Source organism: Gekko japonicus, unplaced genomic scaffold (assembly GCF_001447785.1).
Source record: "Gekko japonicus isolate JY-2015 unplaced genomic scaffold, Gekko_japonicus_V1.1 scaffold477, whole genome shotgun sequence".
Taxonomy (NCBI): Eukaryota; Metazoa; Chordata; class Lepidosauria; order Squamata; family Gekkonidae; genus Gekko; species Gekko japonicus.
The window spans coordinates 626,812-645,711 of record NW_015174289.1 but is presented as its reverse complement, the minus strand read 5'-3'; the positions used below and the strand labels follow the sequence as shown (position 1 = coordinate 645,711).

The window sequence follows — 18,900 nt, the reverse complement described above, 5'->3', positions numbered from 1 at the left end:
ACTTCCCTGGCCCTGGGGGTGGCCAAGGCCAAAGTGCCGCCGGCAGCGGTAGTGGCGCCCTCCTTGCTGCTGGGCGGACCCCCGCCGGTTGCCGCACCGTCCTTGCTGTTGGCGCCCGGGCTGGGATTGGCAGCTGGGGTGGGGCTGGCAGGAGAACCCCCGGGCTCCAGTGAGTACAAGACTCTGCTGGTGAGTGGCCTAAGCCCAGCTCTGCCTGATCAGCTGCTGGAGGACGGTCTCTTTCGCCAGTTCCAGAGGTTTGCCAGCGGTGGTGCCAGTGATATTAGCGTGAAACTCTCCCATACTCCTGATCTTGGCCGCGTTGCCTATGTCAACTTCAGGCATCCGGCAGATGCTCGAGATGCCCGGCGTCATGCCAGAGCCCGACAACTTCTCCTCTTCGATCGCCCCCTCAAGGTGGAGCCTGTGTACCTGCGAGGGGGGCGACGAAGCCGCACACCCCCACCCACCCCATCCCCTGAACCATTGGCATTTCTGCCCCCTATCCATGGTGTTTATCCATATAAACAGCGATCACTGTCACCTGTTGCTAGCCCTTTGCTCAGGGAGCCCAGACCACGACATGCTCAAGCTGCTGCTGCAGCCTTTGCCTTGGAGGCAGTTGCTCTGGGACTCTCCAGGGAGCGGGAGAGGGTGCTGGATTACTATGGGCTATATGATGAACGCGGCCGCCCCTACGGCTACCCCATAGTGGCCGAGGAGGATCTCATGCCTGAGGATGATCAGAGAGCCACCCGGAATCTCTTCATTGGTAATCTAGACCACGGTGTTTCTGAAGTGGAACTGAGACGTGCTTTTGAAAAATATGGCATGATTGAGGAAGTGGTGATCAAGCGCCCTGCACGGGGCCAAGGTGGGGCCTATGCTTTCCTTAAGTTCCAAAACTTGGACATGGCACATCGGGCTAAGGTTGCCATGTCTGGCCGGGTTGTTGGCAGGAACCCTATCAAAATTGGCTATGGGAAAGTTAACCCCACGACCCGGCTCTGGGTGGGTGGCCTTGGCCCTAGTACTTCCCTTGCTGCCCTTGCCCGGGAATTTGACCGCTTTGGTAGCATTAGGACTATTGACTATGTGAAGGGGGACAGTTTTGCCTATATTCAGTATGAGAGTTTGGATGCTGCCCAGGCTGCCTGTGGACAGATGAAGGGTTTTCTTTTGGTTGGGCCAGATAGAAGGCTTCGAGTGGACTTTGCCAAAGCAGAGGAGGCACGATATCCTCAGCAGTACCAACCTGCACCACTGCCTGTACACTATGAATTGCTTCCTGAAAGCTACAGCAGACACAGGAGTCTAGAGCAAGACTTAAGGGTCAGAGACAGGACTCCTCCTCATCTCCTCTACTCAGACAGGGAAAGGAGCTTTCTAGAGGCAGATTGGGCCAGCCCTGTGAAAAATGCTGAGCGCAGAAATAATGCAGAGACCTACAGCCGGTCAGCACGCAGCCGCAGTGGAGAACGTTGGGGCAGTGATAGTGACCGCAGTGTGCTCAAGCCTTGGGAGGAAAGGCGTAAACGCCGTAGCCTTTCCAGTGACCGTGGGAGGACTGCCCATTCCCCTTATGAAGACAGAGGCAGGACAAAGGCTGGTGGGCCAGCTTCAGATCGCAGCCCAGATAGGGTTCGCAAGGAGAACCACACAACCGAGTCTGCTGCAGAGAAAGAACAGAATAACTCTCTTCAGAACAACCGGCATGCATCAGAGGAGAAGCCGCATCGTGAAGCATCTGATCCTCCTCAGCCTAAAAAAAGGGACAGCGAACGCAATCATCGAACTGGTGAGTCTGAATCAAAGACTCCTGAAGAGTCAAAATCTGAAACAAAAAAACTAAAAAGCTTGTCAGATTATGCCCACACATTGCAGCTTGCCTGGAATGGGCTACTTGTCCTGAAAAACAGTTGCTTCCCTACATCTATGCATATCCTTGAAGGGGACTTGGGAGTCATCAATGGACTTCTGAAAGACCACTCGTCTGGTGGAAAGCTAACACAGCTCAAGATCGCCCAGAGACTTCGACTTGACCAGCCCAAGCTGGATGAAGTAACTCGACGTATCAAGCAAGGAAGCCCTAACGGCTACGCTGTACTGCTGGCTACCCAGGCTGCCCAAGGAGGGGCAGGTGCCGAAGGGACCTTCCCTCTGGTGGAGCCTGGCTTGCAAAGACGGCTTCTCAGGAATCTGGTCTCTTACTTGAAACAGAAACAGGCTGCTGGGGTGATCAGCCTTCCTGTGGGAGGGGCAAAGGGCAGAGACAGCACTGGCATGCTTTATGCTTTCCCTCCTTGTGAATTCTCTCAGCAGTACCTCCAGTCTGCACTAAGAACATTGGGAAAGTTAGAAGAAGAACATATGGTGATAGTGAAAGTCAAAGACACTGCCTAGCATATACTCACTCTCTCTCTCTCTCTCTCTCTCTCTGATTCCATGTTTTCTTTGTTTCTTACCCCACCTGGTTGCTTTCAAGGCCAATTACTTTGAGTGGGGCCCCAAAAGACCTGCAAGAAAATTCTAGTTTTATTAGTTTCTAATTAATTTTAATACCATTTTAATGAATCCCATTTTATTTGTTTTTAATACGTGACACTGTCTGCTGTGTTCTTATTTTTTAAATGTATGGGAAGTTGTCAGTAAAGCCTTGTTCACCGATGGATTTTTAACTTTGTGCGGTGTCCTGGTTTCTGTGGTCTGGCTTTGGCGGGTTTTGTGTCCCAGTAGATACAAGTAATTGTTTCAGCCTACTTGAGTTCATCACAGCCCTTCCTTCTGCTGTTTGATAGGATTATACTGGTTGTGTGATCTTTTGATTTCTTTAATAGTTGAAGCCGGGTTGCTTCATTCCTTATTGGTTAGCTAGCTGGCCACATATCCTTTATTGGACCAACTTACTCTTGGCGAAGAAGAGTTTTTGCAGTCTTTGTAACCAAAGAGAATAGTGAAGCTCAGTTAAAGGCCTCAACAAATCTTGGTGCAATAAAAGAGGACAGATACCTTGACACACACACCCATTGTGTTTATTTTTGGGTTGAATGTAATAGTGCAAATTCAATGCTGTTTTTAGCTATCCTGTTCAGTAATAGATGTAGGCTCCTCAGGAAGACAGATAACCAGGCACTTGAGTAGAACGTGATAGCAAATTTAAATAATTGTTTATCAGTTCCTTTAAAATAAATGGAAAAAATGCTTTGTGGACACATGTACACTAAATTGTAGTAAGATCTCCAAATAGTTTATCTCCTTAATTATGCATAACAGGCAGGTAGAGGTAGGAGTCTGCTGAAAGGAGAGGCTCTCCTGCACACTTGTTCTTCCTTGCTCTCCCTTCCTTGGGATTATCACAAGCTATTGCATGACCCTTCTTCAAAAGGTCCACTTTGCAATCTGTCATTCCTTTCGATTAGACTGCCCTCCTAAACCCTTAGTGCACAGGAAACGGAGTCATGTCCAAAAAGGGGTCATTTTTGTATACAGTAGGAAACCAGCACTGGCTTATAACAGGTACCTGAGGGTTGCATAGGAAAATCCTATGTATATTTTAATGTGTATAAGTACCTTTTGTGAAGTAGTGTGGACTTTAGAGATTTCACCCGGTACAAGAGGCGGTGGGTATGGTAAACATATGCCACATTCTGCACCAAAGACCCCACCACCATTTGTGTCTAAATTATGCAATTAATACATTAGCTAAACTTGCATAATTGTCTTAAGAATCTGAAATGTTTTATAAAAGGAGCTAAGAAGAATTGGATAGCTGGATACTACAGAGCCATGAAACTAGGCAGAGTGCTTAAGGCTACAGTTCTGGCTTCTGAGGTTTCAGCACACCAGTCCACCAGCTTCTATCTATGTCAATTAAGGCTAATAATATAAATTCAGGATTTAAAAAAAAGATCTTGAGAAGTTCAGGATAACTGATTCTCTTATTCTATACTGAAATCATGGAACATGCAGAATACTCATTAAAACTGGAATCCGTTGGCACTGTATAGAGTCAGACTAACAAGTTTTCATGATTCAGAGTTCAATTTATCAAATGAACTCTCACAAGATTATCCCAGCATGAAATTTGTTAAGTCATTGAGGTGCTACTGGACTCCTGTCTTATTTTGTGGCTAAGGTAAAGGTAAAGGTTCCCTTGCTCGAAAGCCAGTCGAATCCGACTCTAGAGTTGCGGTGCTCATCTCCGTTTCAAAGCCGAAGAGCCAGCACTGTCCGAAGACGTTTCCGTGGTCATGTGGCCGGCATGACTAAACACCAAGGCGCACGGAACGCTGTTACCTTCCCACCGAGGTGGTACCTATTTATCTACTTGCAATTTCTTGCTTTTGAACTGCTAGGTTGGCAGGAGCTGGAACTAGAGACGAGAGCTCCGTCATGCGGCACCCGGGTCTCGAACTGCTGAACTACCTTACTAATCTTGAATTATAATCCTCAGTGTTAGTAAATTGCTGATTTGAAGAGGGATAATTGAACAATATTTAAATCATTGTTGATACACCTCTGTAACATGCTTGATCCACAGGTCTTGCACCTTCGCCTGGAATCCTGTAGGCCTGGCTCTGACTGTAGTTAGGTTTGGTTTTATGTGCTTATTGCAAGACCCTGCAACAATTCAATTTGGTACTGCCACACCTATGTTTTAAGCCAAAACTCATGACAAAAGAAGCAATAAATAAACTACAGATTCCAGTAAGGACACTGTGTCTAAAGTTACTAAAGCATTTGTTTATATTCCATTAGATAATGGGATAGCTTGAGTCTCACTGAATGAGAAGCCCTTCATTCTGCTGAAAAGGGGGCCTAGAGCACTGAGCTAGGGAATCGTTTTCCCTTCTCCCACCCACCCACTTCAATAGCTTTAAAAATTGTTTCTACATATTTGTTCAGTTACTTTCCAAAGAAGACCTGATGGGATGGGAGCTTTAAGAAATAGTACTTATAATGCTTTAAGAGGACTCTTCTCTCCCCCCCCCCCAGATTTCCAACCCCTTCTGAAGAGAAACTAGGTCAGGTAGCAATAGTTTACTCACCTTAAAAATGCTATTGTAACTAACTTTTAAAATGCACACTTGTTTTTCCTGTCTCTAAAGTAAATATCACATCACACTTATTTATAGCTGCTTCTATGTAAAACAAAAACGTGGAACACAAAATTAATTTTGTTGTAGCATGAGTGAGCTAACTTGTGTGCAATGTTCCCTCTAAGCTGAGGAGTCTTGTGAGCAAAAATTCCACTTTGTGAGCTACTGGCATTAAAGTTCTGAGCGAGTGATTTGGCTGCTGCATAAATTAGTTTGCTTTGGAGCCATCCTTCCTGAGCGAAGACAAAAATGTGTGAGCCAGAGGCTAAAAAACTGTGAGCTAGCTCACACTAACTCAGCTTAGAGGGAACCCTGCTTGTGTGTAACCCTAAATGCAGACAGTCAAGTCCAGGAAACACAGGCACGATAGAAGGGAAAGAAATGGTGCAGGTATTAGCCATCCCAACTCAGTACAATGGCACTTTACCCCAAGCATATTAGGTACTCCATTAGAACCAATACATTCACCACAGTGACCAGTCTTCTTCCCAATGACCAAAACTATGAATGACTCACTGGTTAATTATAAACAAAGGGCATGTGTATCTATCTAAAACTCAGTAAGTCCATCTCAGCAAAGATTTTATCCTAAGTGCACATTGGGGGGGGGGGGGAGAGCTAATGAAATGAAGGCAGAATGCAAGAAGGGCTTGAGTAAATCTGCACTATACCTAATCTTGCAGTGTGAACAGGCTGTTAGCATTTCATGTTGATATCTGTATCTAGGTCTTGTAGCATCAGTATCCACCTTTTTTGCCTTTGGTATTAATTTCACTGATAGAAAAATGAAGTTATCTGTATCTAGAACTTTAATAAACTTAGCAAGATAGCCCTCTCAGCAGTGGGAGGTTGGAAGAAGCTGACCAGAGCTGCTTTATTGCAATGTAGATGGTGTCTAGGCTCTGCCTAGTAAACGTGTCATTTATTTATACTGGATAGGAGGCCAGATATTGGAACATTTTAGCAATACTAGAGATGCAGTGGTCACAACCTGTCACTTCTAAAAGCCTTTGTATATCAGAAATTCCCTTAGTTAGAATATATGCCTAGGACATGACCAATTACATAGCTGATGCTCACATCCTGTGCTCCAATTCCAGAAAGATCATAATTCAATAACTAAATTTAGACTCTGCAGCTCAGCTTAACAAATCAACTAAGTGTATTCAATTGAAACAAGCCACAAGTCTGTCCCACCCAAAGTTATCTATTCCAAAAAGTGTAATGACTAAATGTCAGATGTGAGGAAGTGCCCAGTTCAAATCTCACCTCAACCACCACCTATGAAGATGCTTGACATGCACCACATTTCTCAGCCTCCACCCCTTTTCTGCATGGTGAGGATAATATAGGCCTGCTATAAGAATGACTAGGAGAAAGCATGTAAACCACCAGGAACATTCAAGAAATTACTACAGGAAGGCTAAGAAATTCCCCCTAACGCAAATCATCCGTTCCACATTACTGGAAACTTGGGGGCTTCAGCAGGCCAATTTCACCATCATATTTCACAACTGTCCTCAATATGCTCTCTTAGAAAGCAATGGGCGTGCTCAGATTTCATTGACAGGGAGGGATGCCTTATTTTAAACCAATGAAGCTATTTCTTCTCCCAACACTCAGGGAATACTCCAGTGTGTAGAAGCCCCTTCCTTGTCAGTGTGTCCCTATTTCATTGCCCTTGGCCATCAATTTCAGTATTAGAAGGAATAAGTGCTTAGGCATGCAGAGTCACGGAGGGAGGGTTTCATCCTGAGGTTTGGGGTAATCTTGAAAGCTATTTCGAGCCCAAGCAGGGTAAAGAGCATGTACATACTTAGGCTGTCTGATGGAAACTTTTTTTCTTTTTAAAATTCACGATACACGTCTAAATACTTGTGGAGTATACAGAAACCCCTTCGTTTATCTGTGAGTTGCTGCATTTCATTGCCTCCGTATTGATAGACACTCAACCATGAACTTTAGTATTACAGAATGAGAACGTTTTCCCATCAACTGGTATTGGTTGTGCCAAATGTTAAAGACATTTATGACAAAGGAAACCTTTCACCACAATGGGAAGAGCCCTGGTTAAGACTGGGTGATATCAGGACAGGCTACCAGTGCACTTAGCACTGGTCACATAACTGATTGCCTGTTGTTTACAAGCATGTGAAGTCCTTAAAACTAACAGTGCTGAGCACACTCTATGTGCATTTGCCAGAAGAACACTGCAGCTACATGGCAGCTGCCTTCAGAAAAAAGAAAGGAATAGTACCGCCCCAACTTGTTCATCTGAACAGAAGTAGGGATCCTTCTTTCCCTTCCCAGAGTGCCTCTATCCATCACAAGAGAGTAGGACAGAGTAAGAAGCAGGGCCTACAAAAACTCTGGACTACCTTCATGTGATCTGACTGGACTTGATCCTCTTGGGAGAAGCCTCACATATGGCCTTGTTCTTAAAAAATACGTGTTAACAGTACCAGAAAACCGTCCTCCAGAAATACCTAATGCTGTCAATTATCTTCACGTGAATGCAGTCACAGATCCTGAATGAATAATCCTGCCCTTGTATCCAGGGCAACGCACAGATGGGCTAGGGACATACGGCAGCTCTAAATAATAAACAGACAGGGCTTGCATTTTATTTATTTTTTAATAAATACAATTTACATTAAAGAAAAAGGCCTTCAGTTCATAGTTTGCACACACGGCAGAAGGGAAGGAAAAAAGATTTAAAATTTCAATCACAAAAAAAAAAAAATGGTCATCTGGGTGAGTAGGAGCTTACAGACTAGAGTCCTTCATCTCCAGCAATGGCAGGTTCTAAATAGGACAGAACCCAATCTCCAGTCATTTCCTATGGCTACTGCAGCACAAACTCTCCTTGGGCTTTTGAAAGGACCAAAAAAAAGATCATCTTCATAGCAGGTGGCAACACCTCCATTACAAAATTATATTTAAAATAAAAATATCACTCATCCACAGTTTTACAAACCATGATTCACTTACTCCCCTTCCCCACCCTTTTCAGTAAAAATGCCCTTTTATTTTTAAACTTTCTTTCCCCCCCAAAAAAATCCCTCATCATGGTGACTAGGTATTAGAAAGATACAAGCATACTTTCTTTATAACACCTGCTTGTTTTTTAAAATCTTTTTTGTTTGTTTCATATAAAACTATTGTTCTTTAGGAAAGAACTTTATACAAAGAAAATATATTGTGAAATATCTTCAGAGATCTCCACAGAGAGGAGAGTCATGTCTCAGCCTAAAAACCAAAAAGAAGAAGGCAGAGAAAATAAAGCCCAATCCACTGGTCTCTTTGTCAGAAAGCTCTGGCTGTACCAGGAACCTGCATCTGTCCACTGCAAGAACTGAAGGGCTGGAGTTCTTTAGATGTTCTCCCGAGAATTAGGATCTGAGAGGGTGCTCAATACCACCTCTTGATTTGGTCTCCTTGCTTCTTCTGAGAAGGGAGATTTCCTGCTGCCAACATCCTGCGGATGGCTACTCCTCACTCATTCAAAGACAAGATTATGTCATCTTCCAAATCCGAATTATCTGAGCTGTCAGCTGGAAAGGGGACACATTGGTTATTTGTTTGAACACTGCAAAGATCCAAATGTCAAGAGATGACAAATAAGGCAACCTGTTTCAAATCAAATATGTAACACTGTAACCACAGTAATACCAGACAGACACACAGCCATCTCTTTGAGCAGTATTTGATCCAGAAAACCAGCTACCAGCAAGCGCATTGATTCCAAAGCCCCTTTCGGGGGGAAATTGGTCAAACTGGGCTCTTCTGCCACAGGCCAGGTGCAATTTTCCAGTGTAAACAGATCACTTACCACAAGTGAGATGTCATTGTAACTTACTGAAAACACATCAGAAAAAAAATCACTACGGCAGTTTCTAAATGCTCCGTACTGCAAATGCAAGAATAAAATGACAAAGAACAGGGTGAGAATCCAAACATCAAGATCACAAGATCTCGTTCCTAAACTGAAGCATATATTAAGCATTTGTGGAGGAAAGTAAGCACCGGAATCATTTGGAGCCTTTGTGGTGTACTGGTTAGAGTGGTGCACTTCAGAGAATCCTTGGTTCAAATCCTCATTAAACCTTAAAACTCATTGGACAATACTGAACCAATCACTGACTAGCTGAGTCAAGTGGCATGAGTGGAACTGAATCCCCCCCCCCATGCAGCTTAATGTGATTACCGAAATTGGGAGTCCGCAGAAGCAGCCCTCTACCCAGGCAGAAATGCCTTCCACTAGTGAAAAACATGGTTAGAATCTAAGCCACTATCTATGACCCTAACTTACCTCACAAGGTCACCGGAGGGGGGTAGGGGTGGCCCTATGTATGCCACCATGAGCTCTTTGGAATAAGTGCAGGATTAAAATGCTATGTTAGATAAATAGATCTGTACTGTGTTTTGGCTAACCAGTCTCACCAGGAAATTATTACCAAGGGAAGTACATATAGGCATACCAGTTGCCACTTAATAGCAGCCATTTTGTCACTCAATCATTGCATAACCTATGCGAACACAGATGTCTGCCTAGTTCTATTACATATTATCAACAAAACTTTGGGTTGCTTTAAATACTAAGTTTGAAAGGCTTTCGAGATCAGGGTTTCTGGCTGAATTGCTGCCCAAGTAGGAATTTATTTTATACAGCAGGCTTCAGAGAACTGAAATAACTAGGGCTGCTACTTCTTTGTTTCTGATCTGACTCTCATGCTTTTAACAACACCTTTCCAATAGACAGGAGCTTAGTGGCATCAGCACAGGTAGAAGAGATTGGAGTACAAGATTCCCAGGCTTGCTAGCGTATCATTCCTTGAGGGTTTTTCCCCATCTTGTGGCTTTAACATTAAAGCCTAGCAGAGAATGGCATTCACACCTCTTGTCTTCATGGTAACATTTACGGTAATCTGTCTCTCAGAACAGCATCTATACTCCTGGTCAATTGATGGGTACCTTGCTAAGAACAGGGATGCAGCTGAAGAGACGGAAGAGATTGTTAACCACTGCATTGCTCATATGTCATGTCATGTACTATTCCTACTGCATTCTTTTAAATTTTGTAACCTGCCTTGAATTTCAGAGAGAATGGTAGATTATACATAAATAAATCCCTATACAGCCTGCTTCTGAGACATGCATAAGTCTGCCCAGGACCAAGGAACCACTGCAATGCTCAGAAATACGGCAGCAAGAGTGCTAACCGATAGGCAGGCAATCCTTTCTGAGAACTTTCATCTTCTGCCATTGTTAAGCAGACACTTTCATAAAGATGACAGCAAAGCATGTGCCTTCCACAACACCAAAAAAAGAATTAGGGGGCCACCCTAAGCTCAGTCGAGTGAGTTGGGTGCAGACATCTTAAGAGGTTTTCTCCAAGACTGTCTGACAAGAAAAATGAAATAAAATTAATGTCGAGAAAACACTGATAACTTTTTCGGACGTCTAGTTGGCAAATATTGGTGCAGAAACAGAGTACAATGAGTAAGAAGAAAGAGGGAGGGATCTTAGGGTTTTTTCGGGGGGCGGGGTTTGGCACAGTGGTGTTGAGGTGGGAGGGGAGAAACAGACCTATACGTTACTCACCACTTTTCATCATCTGAGCCTCAGCCAAGGCAAGAAGATAACTGTTTTTGCAAGAAGTACAGGAAATCACTACAACTGTGAGATGGGCTTAAAAGTATCGATGAAACTCAAGACACCTACTAGATTTGCATAGCGATGTCAAACCAAGGGCCAAATTTAGAACAACAACACAATGCGCAGAACACATGATGGCCTCCGGTATGAATGTAAATCAAATGTCTCACTGGTGCCATCTGTCTCTGGGGGCTCAAAGCAGAAGACAGGAGATACCATTTCAGCCACTTTTCTTATTGGAACTCTGCACAGCCCATACCATCTTACTTTCAGCCTTGGATGGACATGTTTCAATAGTGGCTGCAATCTGCATTCTTTCTATGACTCAACATCATTTTTTCTGAAGGCACACATCTCTTCCTTCAATTAGCTTTAAGACAGAGCAGTGAAGGATGATAAGGTGTGATGCAGCTCCTTTGTGCATCATGAGGTGCGATTGTGCCTTCCCTCCTTCAGTGTTCCCTTGCAAGTATGTGCACTGGAATTCCTCTGTCTCTCTCCTTTTGTTTCCCCAAATATCAGCCCTTGTTTTGGGTAGTGATTTTTAAAGTTAGATGTGTTGATCATCCACATGGTCTGTGCTTGAAGAGCCAGTCACAGCTCCGCAACATTCAGCAGTTCAGTTCATCCAAATAATGAATACGCTGTACTGCCTGTCTGTCAGGTGACTTTTCTCTTCCACTGAATCACACCCATACAGAGTCTGTGGTGATGGATACTTGAGAGAGACTGTAGGAACCATGTAGCAAACTACTGGACAAAGCAAAAAAAAGAGCCCAGAAACCATAGGCCCTATCAAGCAAAATCATCTGGCTAGTGTACATCCATTGAGAACAGCCCAGCTATTAACCATTCCTACATGGAACCTGTTTGGAAGCCTTTTCTTGTGGGATTTCCACTGAACCTTCCATTGAGGATTATTGTAGATGAGGAAGAACTCCTTTTGGAACTTGATTCTTTTATGATGTTCAACAGTGTGGCATCAGGGTGCAACAAGCACGCTGATATCACAACTGGTTCTTCACAAGAGGGCCAATGTTGTCACCCAATTCTGGATAGCCAGGCCTACGACTGCTGGAGTTTCTATACTGTTTCTTCCACATGCACACTTCCTCTCACCGTATGCTCAGTCAATCACTGTTCCATTTTCTTCTCCCACCTCTGGCAAATGTTTCCCTTCACCTCAAGGTTTTTCTCGATGCTTTCCAGCACTGTCTACATGTGAAAAAGGTACCTGGAAGAGCAATGGCAGACAAAGCCTTTCCTTCTGGAGGACAGGCATGGGTGTGAAGCAGACCCAAGGGACACCTGTCTTTGTGAGATAGCACAGTAACTGCACTGAGCTTAGCTTTCCAAATAAATACACGGACAGGCAGAACAAGGAAGAGGAAACAGTTTTTATATATTGTGGTGTTATAGACAGAAGCTACCTAGAGCCAGTGGGAGCCAGCAAAATGGACATGCAATAAAGTTGTTATAAATAATTTCAGTCACCTTTCCTTCCATCATCACTGTCCTTGGCTGCTAAGGCAAAGTGACTTGCAGGTGCACTCTGGAGCCACAAACTTATTTTCCCCAGTAATGCACAAAAAAGGAAGAATTACTACTACAAAGTGTCCATCAAGGTACAATTCTTTTTTTTTTTTAATTCGATCTGTGTAACATGTCCTGGTGGATCGGACAAAATACCTACCACCTTTTAAGAACACAGTGGGCTGACAGACAGATATACAAGAAAATCGCTGGAGACCTGACAGGCTAGTGCCCCCTGGTTCAGGAGCCTGATTGCGGAGAAGCAGTGCTGCACTACAACAAAACAAGAGAAGAAGAGCACAGATGAGTCTGCTGGCAAGATCTGCCACTCCAGACAAAATCTAAAAGGACATGCCTGGGGCAGAGGACAGCATTTTAAAAATAGTGCCTGTGGATCTCCAAGCCCCATGCACCTTACATAAAAACTAGGTAGATATTCTTCCTCTGCTGAGGTCCAGCAAATTCAGAGGGCCCAGATTTCATCCTACACCAGTTCCCACCCCCCATTGCCCCCAACACATTCCATTTTCCATGATTCCCTTTCTGGAAGAATTCCACTTTATCATCAACTAATGACGAGCAATTTTTTAAATTTGCTGTGATATATGGAAAGTGCCTCTGAGCATGCAAAGATTCGTCTCACCCTCGGCTGCTGCTGGTTTTGAGAGACATGGAATTAAGGAGAGGGGCAGAAAGACTTCATGGGTCTAATGCAGGAAGAGCTCCACCACTTCCCACAGTTTTCAGCACAGTCTACCTCCCTTTGCCAGCATTCCATAAACTGGAAACAAATTAGGGCTGCCAAGTCCCCCCGTGGGGCAGGGAAACCCCCGCCCCAGAGGCCCGTTCCCTAGCGCTGCCGGATTGGGCCCCGGGGGGAACTCCTCCTCGAAGTGTGCGTCACCAGGAAGTGACGCGGACATGCCAGGCATGCTGGGGGCGGGGCCACGGCTATACAAGGGAAAACTCTATGGTTTTTCCTTGTATGGTCGTGGCCCTGCCCCCAGCGTGCCCGGCGTCATAATGTCACTTCCCGGTGACGTGCATGCGGTGCACGTGCACTCCCGGAACCACCCAGGAGTCCCCCGCGGAACAGGTACGTCGCACTTGGCAACCCTAAAACAAATCCACATTCCCTTGACTTCATCACTCCTCCAGTCAAACAAATTTAAAGTCCAGTGGCCCCTTTAAGACCAACAAAGGTTTATTCAAGGTATGAGCTTTCATGTGCAAGGCACACTTTTTCAAATACATTGGAATGGTAGATGAGGTTCTAAACTTATAGACAGGGATTTAACAGCAAATTAACATGTAACATGATGCTGTTTAAGTTATGCAAAGTGAAAAACGAAATAACTGGTTAAGGTTACAAGGCCAACAGTTGTACAGCAATAACTATGTCAAAATAGCAGATAAATGTCTAAAGGTGTTTTTTCTAATTGTGGGAAGCAACAGAATCTTAATTATCTCCTCTCAGGCGTGGAGGGCACTTAACAGCATATTTTGAGCTGGATGTAATGTTGTCAGCAGACATCCCAATATTCCTTGCGTTCAGTATTCTAATATACTATTCTGAAAAAGAAATACACTAAACTACAGAGGATTTATAGTCCTTGTTGAGAATACATATGTGAGGACTGAATGATTAGCATATGTAATGGGATAAAAATCTAATATCTCTGTTGAGTCCTGGGGAGGTTTTTGTTCCAAGTGTTGTAATAACTTCCTTACAAAGGGACTTCAGGAACACAATGGAAAAGGAAACTGCTGAACTACAAGTTATTACAACACTTGTGCTGCCCAGGACTCAACAATTAAGATTCCGTTGCTTCCCACAATTAGAAAAAACACCTTTAGACATTTATCTGCTATTTTGACATAGTTATTGCTGTACAACTGTTGGCCTTGTAACCTTAACCAGTTATTTCGTTTTTCACTTTGCATAACTTAAACAGCATCATGTTACATGTTAATTTGCTGTTAAATCCCTGTCTATAAGTTTAGAACCTCATCTACCATTCCAATGTATTTGAAAAAGTGTGCCTTGCACGTGAAAGCTCATACCTTGAATAAACCTTTGTTGGTCTTAAAGGGGCCACTGGACTCTAAATTTGTTGTGCTGCTTCAGACCAACACAGCTGACCACCTGGATCTACTCTTCCAGCCAGTCCTTAACAATCCCTTTTCCCCCCATTACACATAGAATTTATGCCTCCCTGCTGCCTTTGGAGTCTATGACCAAATGGTCTGGGCTCATCAGAGTTAAACCCTAGAATACGTGATGATATAATTAAGGAAACCATCTCTGGGCACATGTAGGAGGATGACTTTGCATTTTCACTAATCAGCCACTGCCAACCACACACATATATACCATTAAGAGGAATAATTCAGGATTTTCAGGGCATTCACAGCATAGTTCCAATGCAAGCTGAAACCCACTACTTCTCTTGACATCATTCTGTACTACTATCCTTCTTCCCCTCCTCTTCATTTTTTTCCTTTTGAGTCTCCTCTCCCTCTGCCCAGAAAAAGACCAGGTACTCCAGAATTGGGATAGAAAATTTATAGGATGCCATCTTGTACACTGAGTTTTAATGTTTTGTATATTTTAATGTCATTATGTCCTCTTGTACATCACCCAGAGCCCGGCAAAAGCTGGGATAGGGTGATTAACTAATCATCATCATCATCATCATCATCATCATCATCATCATCTATTCCCCATCACCAAAAAATCCATGTCAGGTTCCCCCTCCTTACCTCTCATGTATTCCTTTCTTCACCAGCCAACTTTCCCCCATAATTTTCCTTGCTCATTCCTTAACTAACCCAACTCCCCATCCTGCTTTTAGCCATCAACAAAATAGAGAGTTCAGAGAGAGAGAGAGAGAGAGAGAGAGAGAGCTAAGGTAGATGGACCCCAGAGGGTGAGGCAGGGGTTCTAGCATTGGGCAGTTACAGCAGAAGTAGATCTGCAGGTAGAGCAGCCACTTTCTGACAAAAACAAAAAAAAGAGAGAGGAAAGAGAGAGAGAGAGAGAGAGAGAGAGAGAGAGAGAGAGAGCGCTGAGGTAGATGGACCCCAGAGGGTGAGGCAGGGGTTCTAGCATTGGGCAGTTACAGCAAAAGTAGATCTGCAGGTAGAGCTTGAACGTCAAGCATATGTGACCTCACAGCTTTATCATTTACTTACTGCTCATTTCCTCACATTTGAATGAACATGCTCTCTCCCTGATTCTTAAAGGGGTGGCTGGTTACCTTCATGTACCTGCATGCCTGACTTTGCAAAGCTAATGAAAAATGGGCAAGAGGGTGGCAGGGTTGGCTTAAGCAAGTGCCCTTCCATTGTGCTGGCAAGCAGCTAACTTTGGAGGAGTACTGCAGCTTGAGCCTACAGCATATTTACTCACAGATAAGCCCCATGGAGTCTAATGTGACCACTACCAAATATACGGAGACTGAGAAGCTACACTGCGGTTACTGAATCTCAGCAATTTCCATTCATCAATTATTTTTACTTGACACTGGTAGGAAGTGGGGATCCATCATATTCTTGTTTGGCACTCAGGAAACCAACGTAAGGGAAGTACTGGCAGCTCCAGAATCTACATGGAAAACCCACGGCTACAAGGCACAAGTGTTACATGCAGCAAGTGCAAAGACATGCACATAATCAAACAGCCACCCAATCAGGGTTCCCGGACAGGTTTTTAAAGATGTGTTTATGTTGTACATACTTTACCTGTTTTCTGTGGGGAAACAGACATATACACCCAGCTATCAGTTTTACAACCCAGATTATGGAACTGCCCTTAAATAAATTGGCTCATTTAATTCAGGAATCTGAGTGCTGGGGGGGGGGGGGGGAGAGATTTTTCTGCAAGAGATTAAAGTTTGGGAAATGTAGGGGGAAATCGTGATTTAGCTTCCTGGAGGTGTCTTAATTGGGGGGGGGGGAGAGATTTCTTCCTCAATGAAGCGGTTTCACCACTATTAGAGGATATTCCAGAATTTTGGGGGACCTTTCAGTTTTAATAGCTTCTCAAGCTAAAAAGGAAGTGAACCATTTAACACTTCTTATCAGAAAGGGATGCACACGGATAACAACTATGGAAAATAAAGGCTGCTGGCTCACCAGAGTCCCACACCACAGCCTGAGCTGTAACGGGAGCTAAAAGCTCTGCATCTAAATCATCAAAAAGGTGTTGAGGGGGAAGCAGGGGCAGGCTTTTCTATGAGCCTCTGAACAAGACAAAAAGACAGAATGAAAGCTGACACACTGGCCTGGGCTTATTTGTGCAAACCAGTTCCTACTTCTGTGATGTCAGAAGTGGCTTCCTCAGGGCTATATATACTTACTATCACCAAGGATGAGCTCAACTTCCTCATCTGCATCAGAATCTTCATCCTCTCCTTCATCCCCCTCTTCCAGCAGGTTGGCCAATTCCTCATCATCAGAAGGAGAGAAGTCATTTTCTCCATCCTCACCCGCATTCTCATTGGTTTCCTCTTCCTCCAAATCGGCCTCCAGCAGCTGGTCAGTGTCCAGTTCGTCAAGATCATCTGTGTCATCATCATCCTCATCATCATCCTCTTCTTCCTGTTCTTCCTCCTCCTAGAGGGAGATCAAAACAGCCATAACAACTACAAAGTCTGAAAGGATGATGTGCAGATGTACAGTCATTTGTATCTTCCAAACTAATGGTGTGGGTCTTCCAAACAATAATTGCACTCAAAAGCACAGGCCTTTCCTTCTTCCACCAGCAGCCTCTTGAAGCATTCACAAAGCTGGCGCTTGAAGTTATGAGAAGTACTATAAACAAAATATAGCAAGGAGCAGCTCTGAAAAGGGGGAATGGGACTACAGTGTCCCTGCTTACCTCTCCATGGGTGTTTTTACGGACTCAAGAGGATCTGTTAGCATGAGAGGGAAATGGGAGTGATCACCTGATCCTTTCTCTTTACAGCTGTCATGCACACCATGACTCCCATGACAGCAAGCTTCACCTCTTTCAGAGGTCTACTAGGGAAGTGGAGAGATCTGTGACTATATGTGACGTCTGCTTGTAGGAACCAACCCAATGTACATTCAGAGTTTAGAACTGCTTTTCCCTGCTTTCCATGGAATGTGACAAAGTTCTTGATCATAAAGGTAATGTTACTGAAGGCCAATGCACAGTTGGAAAAGGCTGAATGGTGATAAACTCCCCGTTACATTGCCAGTGGCTCATCACCTATAGAATGCTACAGAGGCTGCTGAACAGGCACCAATAATAGCAAATGGCTCTGGTTACTATCAACATAGCTAATATCAGCGGCTGTACATAATGTTTCAGTATCAGCCTGATCACTCTGAATTAGTCAGCACAGCATTTTTAAGCATTTGTGTCAGGCTGTTGTCTAAGCTCATTAGCACTCTTGTTGAAATACACAATTTTGTCTTGCGTTTCAATGTGTGGCAAATAAAACACACTGAAATGCAAGACTTAATTATATATTTCAACATAGAGTGCTGCATAAGGAGTTCAGACAGACAACAGCCCTACACAAATTAAATTCCCATAAAGCCGAAACCACACGGTGGGTTTTATGAGCACATGTCCTTAGCACAGTCCAATGACGTTAAAGAAGCAAGCGCAACTCTTGATACTCTATCAGTCCTGTAAGATTTATTTATGGCCTGTAATTCAAATCTTACGGGCCTTCAAACATTTACATAGTTTACAAATAACTCTGTGAAACACTTTCTGATCAGGACAAACATCTTCTAGGTATGCTCTATCAAGATCAACTGGCTCAGGCTTTCATTGGCTAAGAGAAAAACAAGCTTCCATCATCCTTCCATGACGAAGCATTCTGCTCACAGGCACATGGAAATCAGGAACAGCTCTGGCAAAGAAGAAGCATGTTTCAGTTTATGGGAAAAACATATCTCCAAATACTGCTGTATACCTGAAATTTCACTTCCATCTGTACAACGGAACTGATGAGACCCAGCTGAGCTCTGAGCAGGAGCAGGAGACAGAGGAGTGAGTGTTTTTTAACTTTCTTTCAGCTGAGGTGATTCAGCTGAGGATATTGTGTGGGAGAACTGGTCTGGGAGTGAGTGACAGCGCTTAGAGTTGTTGCAGAGTCCTGGCTGCTTGAGAGAGGGAGAGGAAGGGGCATTGTTTGACTGTGATTGACTGCAATTCAGTATTTGAGAAAGCACCTTGGCAGAGGCATGAGTAGCCTAGGGACTCTTGGACTAGGGGCTCTGTGAGAAGCCCAAGAAGAGCCAGAAAGCCAAGGCCCTAGGCTCTTTGGCTTCCCTGTAAAATAATTTGACTTCGACAAGAAAAACCACATAAATACAAAGGGTTTTTCTTGGCAGAGGCATGAGTAGCCTAGGGACTCTTGGACTAGGGGCTCTGTGAGAAGCCCAAGAAGAGCCAGAAAGCCAAGGCCCTAGGCTCTTTGTCTTCCCCGTAAAATAATTTGACTTCGACAAGAAAAACCACATAAATACAAAGGGTTTTAAAAGGGGGATTATATTTACCTATTTTAAAAGAATTATGAAGCCAGAATGCCAGAAGGGGGTTGGGGGCTATCCAGTGTTTTGCACAGAG

The 18,900-nt window shown here is 44.0% G+C and overlaps 2 protein-coding genes across 2 annotated transcripts in view; one reads left to right on the top strand and one right to left on the bottom strand.

Moving 5' to 3' along the window:
- Positions 1 to 2,661, top strand: part of RBM15B (RNA binding motif protein 15B) — a 2,970-nt gene extending 309 nt beyond the window's left edge. Inside the window, exon 2 of the mRNA XM_015424015.1 lies at positions 5 to 2,661. Within this exon, the coding sequence (XP_015279501.1) occupies positions 5 to 2,403 (2,399 nt within the window). The 3' untranslated portion in view covers positions 2,404 to 2,661. The remainder of the gene's footprint in view (positions 1 to 4) is intronic.
- Positions 2,662 to 7,719: 5,058 nt separating this feature from the next.
- Positions 7,720 to 18,900, bottom strand: part of VPRBP (Vpr (HIV-1) binding protein) — a 71,896-nt gene continuing 60,715 nt past the window's right edge. The window contains 2 exon segments of the mRNA XM_015424022.1: positions 7,720 to 8,653; positions 16,652 to 16,907. Of these exon segments, the coding sequence (XP_015279508.1) occupies positions 8,595 to 8,653; positions 16,652 to 16,907 (315 nt within the window). The 3' untranslated portion in view covers positions 7,720 to 8,594.